Source organism: Carassius auratus, chromosome 30 (genome assembly GCF_003368295.1).
Source record: "Carassius auratus strain Wakin chromosome 30, ASM336829v1, whole genome shotgun sequence".
NCBI lineage: Eukaryota > Metazoa > Chordata > Actinopteri > Cypriniformes > Cyprinidae > Carassius > Carassius auratus.
The window spans coordinates 9,573,012-9,587,913 of NC_039272.1; the positions used below are offsets into that span (position 1 = coordinate 9,573,012).

At 37.6% G+C, this 14,902-nt stretch overlaps 1 protein-coding gene across 1 annotated transcript; it reads left to right on the forward strand.

Annotated features, from left to right (window-relative positions):
* LOC113049136 (NADH dehydrogenase [ubiquinone] iron-sulfur protein 4, mitochondrial-like) lies at nt 1–13,724 on the forward strand. The gene is made up of 5 exons (XM_026211196.1): nt 1–157; nt 2,261–2,341; nt 12,921–13,093; nt 13,177–13,250; nt 13,530–13,724. The coding sequence occupies exons 2-5, from the start codon at nt 2,279–2,281 to the stop codon at nt 13,631–13,633; spliced, it is 414 nt and encodes a 137-aa protein (XP_026066981.1). The 5' UTR covers nt 1–157; nt 2,261–2,278; the 3' UTR covers nt 13,634–13,724.
* The last annotated feature ends 1,178 nt before the right edge of the window (nt 13,725–14,902 follow it).

Here is a 14,902-nt window from a genome sequence, read left to right on the forward strand (position 1 = left end):
CATCAAGAGAAGAAATACGCATCGCTTGAGTTTGGACGCTGTGTGTTGCCGTACAGCGCACAGACCATGTCAACATGGCGTCTTCAATGTCATTCTTTGGTTTAAGCCGAATAATCTCTCTTAACTCAGTCACAAAAACATTTGTGAAGCCTGCCAGGTAAAACCAGTAATTAAAATAATTGTTTTGCATTTGTATTTATACGTGCAAAAAAACAATGCTCGGTTTGTTCAGAGTTAACGTTACTGTTAGCTGGTTAGCTAACTAACTTAGCCAGAGTGGCATCTATTGATCCTCTCTTAAAAGATGTGTGTGTGATGAACAATAACAGATAGTATTGTCCAGCCTTTAAAGGTAAAAGTTGTTTCCTGTATAGCGTGTTGTTAGTCATTTGTAACCGATAGAAATGAAACCGACAAATTTTAGTGATAAATACCGTTCTAATTTTTCTGAGCAGGTGTAACTTATTGGTTTATATTTTCAGAAGTCATTGTGGTTGTAACGGTAAGGTATACGTTAGCGGTTTGTGTGAAGGTTAGCCCACTGACCTTCTGTATAAACGAAAATACAGACCCTTCATTATGTTACTATAATCTAAATCTCGTAAAGCAGGGGTTCTCAAGCCTCTCCATGAAGTACCTCCAGCACTGCACGTTTTGTATGTCTGTCTATATCTGACACACACAAACTTCAGGTCTTGCAGTCTTCACTACTGAGCTGATGAGTTGAATCAGGTGTGAAAGATAGGGAGACATACAAAATGTGCAGGGCTGGGGCTACTTCATGGAGAGGTTTGAGAACCACTGTCGGAGAGGTTAACCTTTGGGTTAATACCTATGACTTATTATATAGTCTAAATATAGAATGCTCATATCACCTTGCAGGACCTTTAATTGACCAGCTATGTAGTCTGTGCATGTTGAAAATAGTGCTACTGTCCTCTAGTCCCGATTAACTTTAGACTTTTTTTTTTAATTCAAGATTGATCTAATCTTACATCATCTTTCTCCTGTCTAGATATCAGATCAGGAGCCAGCAGGCACGGTGCTGACTCTATCTGATAGTATCCATTAACATAAAACAAATAAAATCTAGTCAGATGATGTAGGTTCTGCACAAGTCAGTTCTTTCTCAGGAATAATTATGATCATAATTAGAAGTCACATGCTTATGGGAAATCTGGGTTTGAGTGTGACCTCTTTCTACACATGATTTTCAGTCTATCAATAAAATGTCAAACTATAGAATATATATTTTATATGCACAATGCTGAAATCTGTCAGGTGTTCACAGTACCTTAAAATGCTGTCAGACTCTTTTTATCCAGGATCTTCCTTTGTCTTTCTTATTTTGCAAATGAAATGAAGAGAAATATAATTTTTTCATTCATAAAATTTAGGTTCTAAACATAACTCTTGGTTGCATAACATATTAGGTCTATACATGAAAAAATGTCTGTTTAAAGAAAATATGTATATTTTTTTCAATACACTAGTTATATAGGAACATAATTCTAAACAATTTAACACAGAAGTTCACTCTGCCTGTGTTTAATGAATATTCAATTTGACAGGAGGTTTGTGGTCTCCTCTCAAAGAGTCGGTCATTCGAATCCAAATGAAAACCCAGCTAAAGTCTTTTCTACATTAATCATCCTTCATCAGATAAAGATCATTCTGTGAAAATGTAACCTTGATATCTTTAATATTGACCGAGTAAGGCCCATGTCAAAGATTGAAATCATAGTGAAAATTACTGGTTGAAATCCAACTTTGTGTTTGTTATCTCCTCAGAATTAGATTTTGAGACTTTAGCCTGGATTCACAGAGAGGGTCACACATTTGCAAGCAGCTTTACATTTCCTCACCTGCCGGCCATTTGTGATTGACTTTAAAATCAGAATGAGAAATCAGTGAGCGCTTCTGTCACTAAACATTCAGAATTATTGTATGTTTATGACACACCAGTAACCAGTTACGGTTTGATTTCAAAGGGCTGTGACTGTTAGACTGGCAGGACGACCCCAATGGCTGTTTGTTTCTAACTGGCGAAGCCTGCCAGAAACTCAGCAGGCAGAATTAATGGGGGCCGAGGGAGAGAGTTGTGTGGCTTCCTCTCTCCCCGTCTCTTGACACACATCCCCCTCCTTCAGAACACTTTACGTGTACCGTTGTTCGTACCTAACTACAAGTTTTTTTTGTTTGTGTGTGGTTTGGCTTGTTATCTCTATTATTTTTTAAAATTCATCTTCCTGTTTTGCAGGTCAATAAGCACGTCAGTATGGAGGGCTGGCAGAACCACAGGGACAGGGATCCCAGCTCATCACTGTGGATGAGAAAACTGGTATGAACATTGGCTGTGCTTTTCTGTGGCCTTTTTTTGAACTGTGTTTGTACTGGGTCACGATTCTCTGCTTTTGTAGTTATGTAAAGTTTAAAATTCTACAGCACTGGTTGGAAACCAAATAATTAAATATATAATATTATTTTAATTTTTTTTGTATGAATACTAGCATGCTTTATACAGTTAAATATTCTCAAAAATGTCCTTCACAAAATCCATCTATACTGAAATGAAATCTAATCTGTTTTTTTCATGTCCTTGTGAGACAATAATGACCTTGTTTACCTATGAGACTTCAGACACTCAGCTGGCTGAATGTGTGGGCCGGGTTTGGCAGAGTGGGGTGTTTGGGTGGACTCAGACTATCTCTGATTGTGTCTGAGCGGGCAAGTACACCCCGCCTGGTTGAGGGCTCTCATTTAATAGTAGGGGCCACTCTAAAGTAAAGCTGCAAAAGGGCCTCCCAAAAAAAGAAGGGATTGAAAGAAAAAAGGGGGGAAAAAACAGTCTGACAGTAGCAGACTCACAGGAAGACGGCGGCTGTCCTTTTATAATTGGCCACAGAGCTTTCATTGTTGTTCTCAGTCGAGCAAGTGCCCATTGAGCAAGATATGTGGCAAGGACTACCTGTCTTATTCAAGACATTTTAGAGAGCCTTCTTATATGAGATTTTCATGTTTGTTGTAGATGTAATCAGACAGTTTGCAGACGTGGTAATGTAACACTTACACAAGATTGCAGATTGCAACTTGTGAATATGGCATGTAGATCATATGTAAAGTATAATGTAGAATTTATTTTGGGTCACCTGGATGTGTTTTTCTATTTGACCCTTAATAAATTCTACAAGACATTTCTTTGGATCTCTAATTTTCATGGTTTAGCCTGTAAATTACCATTGAAACATGAAGATGTGTTGACCAGGAAGAATTTAAAACGATGAAGGCATAACAAAGAGCATTGAATTCAGCACAGACAGTCTTCGTTAGTGTTTGGTTTATACACACACACACACACACACAGATATATATGTGTATGTGTATATATATATATATATATATATATATATATATATATATATATATATATATATATATAATCATAATCCTTTCAGGTTTTGGTTTTCTCAAATCAGATTTGATGGTGAATTGTATGGCTGCAAAATGTAATTTTAAAAGTGTTTGAGTAACTATGCATTTATTATACTTGATACTTACTATAATAATAAAATACATAAGTTATACAATGTTATTGTTTATATTGTTTGTTGATTTGATAAACCGTTTTTTATTTTATTTTTTATTTGCCTGTTTCTTTCTTTTTTTTGTACTTTAAAATTTACTTTGTTTTAAATTAGACACTTTTTTTTCTGTCATTGAGGATTTGGTTGTTCACACATAATGGGTATCATTTTTTTGCCTATACTGTGGTGTGGCATTCATTCCTAAACGTATTGTATCCTGTTTGTGTAGAATATATAAAACTGTATTGACTATCATCAAAATGCATCACAATATTTTTTTATTTTTCAAAATCAATTTTTATTTTTTATGAATGATATGATTTCAATTATGTTAGTTACAGCTTTGATCATTTTTTTTTTATTATGGAGGTGCATAAGTTGTTATGAAACTAATTATTCTATGATTTCAATTTTATAAGAAAATTAATTTATAATAGCATTCTTGAATTATTTTCAAACATATCATTTTGAAAAAAAGGAAAATAATGAAAATCTCGAGCTCTAGTGAAAGTGCTTGCAAATGTGCCACTTTGCAGTGCAGTCAAATGTGTGGCATTGCAAATGACGGTAATTAAGGTCCTGCGTGATTGTGATGGAGTCTGGCGCTTTCTCCATCTGGTGCCTGCACTGACTTGCTTTTGTTAGTAATTACAGTTTGATTAAGCATGCTGGGCCACAAGAAAGCCTGCATGGCTGGCCAGTGACACAGAGTTTCACACGGAGCTCATATACCCAGAGCTTTCTGAATGAACTGCAAGAGGACCTTATAGCTGCTTGTGAAACCCCTTTATGAGGCGCTTTTTTTGGTGCACTAATTTTTTTATTGTAAAAATAATGTCTCCTATTATCATCTAAAATGAAGAGACATTTAAAAATCCTTTTGTATTTCCACAAAAAGCGTAATCAGTATGGCTCTGTGCTGCTATGAAACATTGCCTTGTTTGTTTGAGCATCCTGATCAGCCCAACAGCGCAACAGTGGCTCAACCAATGGTGTGAGTTTAGAATGGAGTCTGTTTGGTTTCAGACGGCGGATAGTGTTCAGAAAACCTGTTTGATTGTCATTATTTTGCTATTTCGATTGCTGCTCCTACTAATGTAGAAATTACACAGTCATTTATTGAAAGTGCCATATTTGCATGTATATTGAAATGTTTTTGCAAACCATCCAGCATACGAAAATAAATGCAAACAGCAGTGAAATTATACCTAATTGCAAGCCAGAGAGGCGTTCTGTCTAGCCAGAGCTGTAAATTGAATGAACATGTTGAAGTAGCTGTCAAACATGTATCATTGTGCCGGTGAGCTCCAAGGTAGACTGAATTCAAGATCCAGCCGTGATTCCGTTCTCCTCCCCCTTCCTCCTTTTCCCTTCAGCGTTCATCTCAAGTGTCTGTTTTGTCTAGTTGTCCGCTCATACCAGGTGCTTGTCCGAGAAAAAACAAAAAAAACCAAGGCCGGCAAGTAGGTCAAAGGACATGGCTCTTTGAAGAGGATCTGACAAGAGGCTTTGTGTATTAGTTGCTAAACGGTATTTCATTTGCTTAACACTTGAGAAAGTAACCTTTAAAGTGCCCGACAGCACTTTTGTGTGGCAGAGGAAGGAGACTTGCACCGGCTGTAGAGTGCACACTGTGTTCCTCACTTCATTTCCTCACACTCTGCTCTTCCAAATTGGCTCAATACATTTTTCCCTGCTGCTCGTAGTCTAATAATATGAATGCTAATGTAGCTGATTGGTCTCGAATAATAATTATATGAGGTGAAACTCATTTATTATTTTTTTAATAGTTGTAATTGGTGTTTTGTTTAGAAAGTTTCCACGATTGATGACCGAAATCAATACAAATGGTCAGAAGGGGTTTCCTGGAGAGCTGTTACTTATTTTAGCAAACACCTTTGTGAATCCTCAGTGTTATTTGTTATGCTTTTAACTTGGGAAGTAATGTAGTTTGCTTAGAATTTTTTTTTTTTTATTATTATTTATATTTTTCATATATGAGTTCATGAGTTCAATGGCTGGTTCCTGTTGTTTTGTACAATTATAATTTGTTCCTTTAATTATTGTCTACTGTTGGTCTAGGGCGCAGAATCATCAACTTTGGAAAACAGTTCTAAGCAAAATATCTGTAAATGTATTAATGTCTGTATTTTGTGACCTATATGTGTGAGAATTAATATTTATCGAATCCAAACTCTTGTTTGCTATTTTTGTTTTGTGTTTATTACTTGCTAATTAATTTTTTATTAGAAGGAACTGCCTTTTCACCCTCTGATCACCCATCCATTGTCGGATTACTCACTGGTTTTCAGCTCATTTAAAGTGTTATAATAACCAATGGACAAGGCTACCCAGTGTAGTAAAGGCTAATAAAAAATGACATTCCTTTGGTAATTAATAAAACTAACTTTTTTTGTATGTTTGTGTCAATCAAATCATTATGGTCTAGTGTTGTCAAAAAACCTGGTACTTCGGTACCAAGTCGTTACTAAAAAATGAAAATGTCACAGTAGTTTCTGTAAGTACCGGTGGTAACGAGTACCCCGTCAACCTGGTTCTTGACGCAAACAGCGCTATGATTTCTGCGAAGCAGAAAACATGCATGGAATTTCAAAATCCAGTCTTGAAAATGAAACTTACATTTTAATATGAACAGTCACCGAATTTGTCAAAGTTAGCATAAATTAACCAAATCAAATCTCCATATGGGCCAGTGTCTGTAAATATTAAGCCGCAAAAGTTGGTTGAAATATGAATCCTGCATGTTCTGCACGTCTCTGTGTGAAAAAATGAATGTTTTTTTTACTACATAGACTGAAGCGCGAGATGCTTGCAGTAATTTCAGCATCTGCTGTCGCAGTTAGGACATAAATACATAAACAATATCACCAGAACTGTTCTGAGTCACTTCACAAGCATTTTCACTCCGCTCGCTTCACAAGCATTTTCACTCCGCTCACTTCACAAGCATTTTCACTCGACTCACTTCACAAGCATTTTCACTCGACTCACTTCACAAGCATTTTCACTCCACTCACTTCACAAGCATTTTCACTCGACTCACTTCACAAGCATTTTCACTCCACTCACTTCACAAGCATTTTCACTCGACTCACTTCACAAGCAAGCATTTTCACTCGACTCACAAGCAAGCATTTTCACTCCGCTCGCTTCACAAGCATTTTCACTCCGCTCACTTCACAAGCATTTTCACTCGACTCACTTCACAAGCATTTTCACTCGACTCACTTCACAAGCAAGCATTTTCACTCGACTCACTTCACAAGCAAGCATTTTCACTCGACTCACTTCACAAGCAAGCATTTTCACTCGACTCACAAGCAAGCATTTTCACTCGACTCACAAGCAAGCATTTTCACTCCGCTCACTTCACAAGCATTTTCACTCCGCTCACTTCACAAGCATTTTCACTCGACTCACTTCACAAGCATTTTCACTCGACTCACTTCACAAGCATTTTCACTCCACTCACTTCACTAGCATTTTCACTCCACTCACTTCACAAGCATTTTCACTCCACTCACTTCACAAGCAAGCATTTTCACTCCACTCACTTCACAAGCAAGCATTTTCACTCGACTCACAAGCAAGCATTTTCACTCGACTCACAAGCAAGCATTTTCACTCGACTCACAAGCAAGCATTTTCACTCGACTCACAAGCAAGCATTTTCACTCGACTCTCAAGCAAGCATTTTCACACGACTCACAAGCATTTTCACTCGACTCACAAGCAAGCATTTTCACACGACTCACAAGCAAGCATTTTCACTCCACTCACAAGCAAGCATTTTCACTCGACTCACTTCACAAGCAAGCATTTTCACTCCACTCACAAGCAAGCATTTTCACTCCGCTCACTAGCAAGCATTTTCACTTCGCTCACTTCACTAGCATTTTCACTCCGCTCACTTCACTAGCATTTTCACTCCGCTCACTTCACTAGCATTTCAACTCCGCTCACTTCACTAGCATTTTCACTCCGCTCACTTCACTAGCATTTTCACTCCGCTCACTTCACTAGGATTTTCACTCCGCTCACTTCACTAGCATTTTCACTCCGCTCACTTCACAAGCATTTTCACTCCGCTCACTTCACAAGCATTTTCACTCCGCTCACTTCACAAGCATTTTCACTCCGCTCACTTCACTAGCATTTTCACTCCGCTCACTTCACAAGCATTTTCACTCCGCTCACTTCACAAGCATTTTCACTCCGCTCACTTCACTAGCATTTTCACTCCGCTCACTTCACAAGCATTTTCACTCCACTCACTTCACAAGCAAGCATTTTCACTCCACTCACTTCACAAGCATTTTCACTCCGCTCACTTCACAAGCATTTTCACTCGACTCACTTCACAAGCATTTTCACTCGACTCACTTCACAAGCATTTTCACTCCACTCACTTCACTAGCATTTTCACTCCACTCACTTCACAAGCATTTTCACTCCACTCACTTCACAAGCAAGCATTTTCACTCCACTCACTTCACAAGCAAGCATTTTCACTCGACTCACAAGCAAGCATTTTCACTCGACTCACAAGCAAGCATTTTCACTCGACTCACAAGCAAGCATTTTCACTCGACTCACAAGCAAGCATTTTCACTCGACTCTCAAGCAAGCATTTTCACACGACTCACAAGCATTTTCACTCGACTCACAAGCAAGCATTTTCACACGACTCACAAGCAAGCATTTTCACTCCACTCACAAGCAAGCATTTTCACTCGACTCACTTCACAAGCAAGCATTTTCACTCCACTCACAAGCAAGCATTTTCACTCCGCTCACTAGCAAGCATTTTCACTTCGCTCACTTCACTAGCATTTTCACTCCGCTCACTTCACTAGCATTTTCACTCCGCTCACTTCACTAGCATTTCAACTCCGCTCACTTCACTAGCATTTTCACTCCGCTCACTTCACTAGCATTTTCACTCCGCTCACTTCACTAGCATTTTCACTCCGCTCACTTCACTAGCATTTTCACTCCGCTCACTTCACAAGCATTTTCACTCCGCTCACTTCACAAGCATTTTCACTCCGCTCACTTCACAAGCATTTTCACTCCGCTCACTTCACTAGCATTTTCACTCCGCTCACTTCACAAGCATTTTCACTCCGCTCACTTCACAAGCATTTTCACTCCGCTCACTTCACTAGCATTTTCACTCCGCTCACTTCACAAGCATTTTCACTCCACTCACTTCACAAGCAAGCATTTTCACTCCACTCACTTCACAAGCATTTTCACTCCACTCAACAAGCATTTTATCATTTCATTTGAGTAAAACCAGTGTCAATTTGAAGGTATTCACAGCAACCCGTCAAAATACATTTTTATTTTTTACACAATGGCATTGTGCTAGAAATATAAATATTTAGTAGAATGTATGTGATACTGCTACTACTGTTGAAATTAATTAAATTAATAAAAAATTAATAAGACTTTTTAATAAAAAAAATTTTTTTTTTAAAGAAGTAAATCACACGATATTAAATTTAAGACGAATAAAAAAATTATATTACTTGTGGTAAAACTTTAAACACAATTGTAAATAAGTATAAAGAATGGCATTTGTTTTTTTTGTGCTAAAAAGTGATGTTTTTTTTTATTGGGATATTTTTGTGTTTTGCTTTCTGTTTATTTTCAGTTCTGTTTAAACACGGAAGAAACCATGTAATGTCAGCTGATCCACAAAGCTCATTTTCATTCTTGTTTGAAGAGGGAATCCACATTAAATGTTTATATTACTAGCCCGCCTCTGTTTATTATATGGATAATCTCTTATTGGTCACAAATGTTTTAGTTTTTTTTACCCAGAAAGTGCATTTACATGTATGTATACACACCAAGCGGTAATGTCTTTCCAAGTCACCTTTATATTTGTAGTTCTCAATGTCTTTGAGCAGATTCGGTCATTAATTATTTCAGCTCTTATTTTCTCTCTATTTTCCCCTTTATTAATCATCATGCGAATTCAGCTACAGTGATTCTGAAGGGGTTATACTGGAACAGTGATGGAGTAGTTATTATTATTCCATATGCTGAAATGAAAACTGGATTTATATACATGTATGGACACTACAGCCTTCGGAAGTCCTTGAGAGTTCCACCTGTAACCTTCCAATATCTTTTCCATCCACATTTTTATGTATTATTGTCTGTCTGAGTTTAAAACAAGCCAGTAGGCCACACATGTACAGTACGAGTCATTGGTGTGTTCCCCTTTCTATTTAGAAATGGCAGACAGTGTATGAATCTGCTGTTGAATGTGTGTGACGACACAGATCAGTAGTCCACGTCTGAATATCAGTGCTTGCGCAAAACCGTCAAGAAAGCTCTTCTGAAAGGTCACTTCAGAAATGAAAAATTGTATTGTTTGCACAAGCACAATTTAAGATTCAGTGCATTTAGAACTCACAAAGCGGCAAAAAAAAAAAAAAATTCTGCTCACAAGGCAAATTCTTACTTGTTTACACCTTCGGTATCAGTCTTGTCGGCCACACTTGGCTGTACCAAGCTGCACACAGGGCTAATTCAAGCAGTCGGCCCCACAGTCTGCCGCTCTGAAAGGGCTCCCATGCTCTTTATTCACAGAGGAGCCAGAGGTGTCAAAAATATAGACACGCTTTCACGTGACGGAGACTTTGCCAGTCTTTTCTCCCTCGCTCTTAAGCCTGGCATTCTGTCTGCACATACAGGTATTGAAGGCCTCTGTGAATACAGAACTGTCAAACTTCATAGTTCTCATTTTGCTTCCTGTACATGCAAGGAGAAAAGTGCAGTGTTTTCCTTTGTGATCCCTCTCTGGCCTAATTTTTTTTTTCTTGAAGCACCATATTTAAGGCACAGTCGCTCGCTTTGTCTATGGGCCATTGTGCATTTGTCTGTTGTGTAGATCACCCTCGTAGTTTTTGTTGTACTAATGTATGCAGGCAAGACTAAGTCTAGACTACTTTTTTTTTTTTTTGCCTTTTTTTTTTCTTTCTCTTATTTCGCAGGACAAGGGCATGTTTTTTTCGGTATTACCAAAAAAGTGTTTTATTATCTTATTCAGCCTGAAGGAACATAACTAATTATGTAATATTATATTATTTATTATTAATAATCATATTTCTCTTCAACCAGAATTGTTTGTGTGTTCATCAGACATTGAAATTAAGTCTCCCATGTCTGTTTAGACTAATTATCATTCAGCTCAGCAGCGTCTTTGAACGAGACCCCTTTGCGCTGAACATTTTCAACAAAAAGATTCATTGTCATTTTGAGATATTTGCCATTTAAATGCTCAAGCCAACTGAATTTGATTCTAAGGTTAGATGCACATCATGAAAAGTTCTGACATTTTTCTTAATCTTTATTGTCACGAAGTTACTGGTGTGGATCAGAGCTAGCTATTAAAGTCATCTTTGACAAAGTTTTATAAGTCTTGCTCATTACGAAGTCGAACATATTTTTTTCTCCGTTCACTAAAGTCGCCCTGTTTGAAACCGAGCGTATGGTACTGTATGTTCTTCCCTGCCTGCTCGAGTGTCACGTGAAGACTTTGTAGAAGTCAGTGTGTTTGGCTGCCTTTTGTTCGCAGCTCATGCTAAAGAACCTCTTTTATATGAATCAAGTGGCAGATGACAGACAATGATGAAAATTTTGATTCTTTGAAGTTGTAATGGCCATTGAAATGTGTGAAGTTCCTGCATTGAAAGGGGAGCTACTTGTAGGATTCACAACCTTGGGTGGCTGCTTGCTGGGAGGTTTGTCTGTGTGTTGTTGCCGACATCCCATTGCTGCGCGCTAATTCCCAAAGGAATTGGGCTCTCTTTGCCTTTCAGCGGTCTCCTTCAGCTCAGCAGCACCACACTGGAGTCTGGGACCGTGCAGCATGTCACACACACATTTTTCAGATAACCTTCTTAAAAAAACAAAAAAAAACATGAGCAGTTGTTTTGGTATGTTTTAGTTATATTAAAAATACTGGCTCAATAAGAGTCATTCGTAGTGACTCAGACTACAGTGGTTACATTTATTCATTTTTGGAGGGCCATGGCATTACGGATTAATTGAAATGTAGTTTAGAAAGACTGACACATGGAACTAACTTGAACAACACTACATAAACAAAAATATTAATTTTGATACTGTGCAGTTGAGTGAGTTCAGTTCAGTGGCATATACAGGATAAAAAGCACGGTATACATTTTCATGCCAAAAAAAAAAAAGTAGACTTAAAGTAGAAGATTGATCTTGGTAGAATAAAAGTTTTGATCAATTAGATTGAAATTCAACTTGATGATTAAGTACACCATAAAAATATCCTTTGGTTTGCCAGGACTACTGTAAAAAAAAAAAAAAAAGGTATGGTGACAATGTGGAATGGCATATTTTACACCTTATAACTGTATATTTCACTTAATTATACTAAAACTATTAAAATGTTTTGAATTAAAATGTACTGATAACCACAGTGCTAATACAGGCAGTACAATAAATAGCCATATAAAACATGATCAGTGCTCTTATGTAGACAAAACACCATCAAGGTAACATGAAACACTATAATATAACATTGAACAGCTAAACTAAATATGTAAAATAAAACATCGTACTGTACCAAGTCATGATTAAAAAAAAATGAAGAAACTAAATTATTTTGATCAAATATAATCAAATGTGATCTCATGCAAGGACATCTGGGAATGCCTGTTTTTCATTGTAAATTACTCGATTCATAGTTTTCAGTTGCAAAACAATTTTTGTTTGCCATATATGGTAAATGAATGTAGTATTTTTGTGTAATTAGTTTTTAACAGTTTGATAAATTGATTCCCACCCCCCAGCCCTAGTATTGATGGGTTTTATCAACTTAGTTTAAATAAATTGGGCACAACTCTGGAATCATATCGTTGCCAGTAGAAAAAGTCAGACTGATGCCCTGAATGATTCACCTGCTCAGAGCGACCACTTAAGTTTAATGTAATATTCACTTCTAGCTTGCAGAGTTCTTTTCACCTTCACACCTGAAAGCCCAGGTTTCTGACCTGCGGTGAGGATCAGACAGTAGACTGTCTCGATGTATTTTGAGAGTGTGAGAAATGAGCTTGTCTAGACAAGTACGCGTCTGCATTCAAAAAAAAAAAAAAAAATTGGCTTTTATGCCCTTTGGGAAAACAGCATAGCTTTTTTTTTTTTATGAGAGCATAAATGTGAATCATTATTTTTGGCAAACCACACATTAATGCTTGGATTTTGATGAAAAGATTTGCCTTATGCACTCAAAGTTTTCTTCTCTCGTCTCCCTCATTTTGCCAGGACATCACAACTTTGACTGGCGTTCCTGAAGAGCATATTAAGACCCGCAAGGTCCGTATCTTTGTGCCCGCCCGCAATGCCATGCAGTCTGGTGTCAAAAATACCCAAAAGTGGAAGATGGATTTTGATACAAGGGAACGTTGGGAAAACCCACTGATGGGCTGGGCCTCCACGTGAGTGAACATCATAAATCATGCTTTTTGACCTGCCAAAAAAAAAATCCAGTGGTCTGAAGTGGGTTTTATTCCCAATCCAGGGCAGACCCCCTGTCCAACATGGTGCTTATGTTCAGCACTAAGGAGGATGCTATCGCTTTCGCAGAGAAGAACGGTAATCCATTTAAACATTTTTCCACTATCGTAAGCATATTTTTTAAACACTACAATCATCCCATCAGAATTGCATCCAAAAATGTCCCTTGAGGGAGCCGATGCTCCGCTTTGAAAAGGAGCTGTGTTTGTGTTTGTGGCATAAAGATTCCCATTTATCCTCACCCTGTCTTCTCCGGCCTGGTGTTTACACTGCACATCAGCAGCAGTGGACATCTCCCAAATCCAGCCTCTAAGATATACTTGGCTGACCGTACTGTGGGCCTGTTTATTTTTACAGGTTGGAGTTATGATATAACAGAAAAGAGGGTCCCAAAGCCGAGAGTGAAGTCATATGGAGCAAACTTTTCCTGGGACAAAAGGACTAGAAGGTCGGCCAAGTAGACATCCCGTTTCTGCCTGTCTGTGTTATCTTTAACAGACCTGTAAAAATAATATACTCTAATGTATCTAATAAACTATCTTTACAACTCTTTGAGTTTTACTGTGCTTCCTTTTCCTGAATCTGGATGTTACTTCACTCAATCATTGGAATGACACCATATCTTTGCTAGTGTGAGTATTTAGCACTTGTTATTACTGAAGTAGCTGCTGTTGTTTGTGCTAGTCGTGTGATTTGAAATGCCATCTCCCTGTTTCCTCAGAAAATAATTTTTATTTTCAGGTGGTTGGTTTTTCCACCATTCCAACCCTCTTGAAGACAGTTTAGTGTTAATGTTTCTGAAACGGGAGGATGAGGTAAATGTCAAGCTTCAAACACTGAATGCAGCTAGTTATGTTTACTCTCATGCTCCTCCAGGGATGAGCCCAGATGAGTAAAACACCTGCCTGCATCAAATAACGTTCAATTGAAAAAGCAGGAACCATTTTACTCTGTCATCTCTGCTAGCACATTAGAACCGTCTGGAACTACACTTTCAATTTTCATTTTACATCACATTACAAATCTGCATTGCTGGCAAGTCAGAATGAATCATTGATGTGACAAGGTTTATCTAATTGATCTGGACACAACACCATTGCCTTATAAATGCCCTATATGAAAGAAAAAAAAAAAACTTTTTGTTTCCAAAACTGAGAACCGAGCAAGCCACACCAGATAACTTCATGAGGAGCTTTGCATAATAGGAAAGAGCAATGTTTGGAGAAGCAATGAGGTGGGAAGCATTACATGGGCTCAGTTATATGATGTGAATTTTGAGGTCAGCCAAAATGCAGTACACTTTCAGCTTTATCAGTAGGTAGTAGGATCATGTGTGATTTTTTTTTTTTTTCACTAGAAACTACGTGATGAGGAAAAGAGAACCAGTCTGTCTGTAAAAACAAGTTTTGTAGGAAGATTAACAATTGATTGCTCTGAGATAGAAGCCCAGACTTAAAGTTAGGTCCTTATGGGATTTTTTTTTTTTTTGTGCTTAATTTTGTTCAATTTATATCCCTACTAGTTTAAGTGTATGGAAAAAAGATGTGGGTTTTCTGGCAGTAGATTTGTGATGTCAGTAAAAAACTTTTTATTTAATGGCCTTAAGGCTTAAGGATTATAGCCAGGACACTTTGATTACACACAAAATAATGAGAATAATAATAAATGGATGGGTGCATGATGTATCAGCTAATGGCAGAACTCTGTTCTTAAAATCCACACCACTGAGA

Bases quoted from the DNA above. Each gene is read 5' to 3' on its own strand.
- LOC113049136 (XM_026211196.1), top strand. From the start codon at position 2,279: ATGGAGGGCTGGCAGAACCACAGGGACAGGGATCCCAGCTCATCACTG. The intron at 2,342-12,920 runs GTATGAACATTG...TCATTTTGCCAG, and splicing joins CACTGTGGATGAGAAAACTG to GACATCACAACTTTGACTGG. The intron at 13,251-13,529 runs GTAATCCATTTA...TTATTTTTACAG, and splicing joins CGCTTTCGCAGAGAAGAACG to GTTGGAGTTATGATATAACA.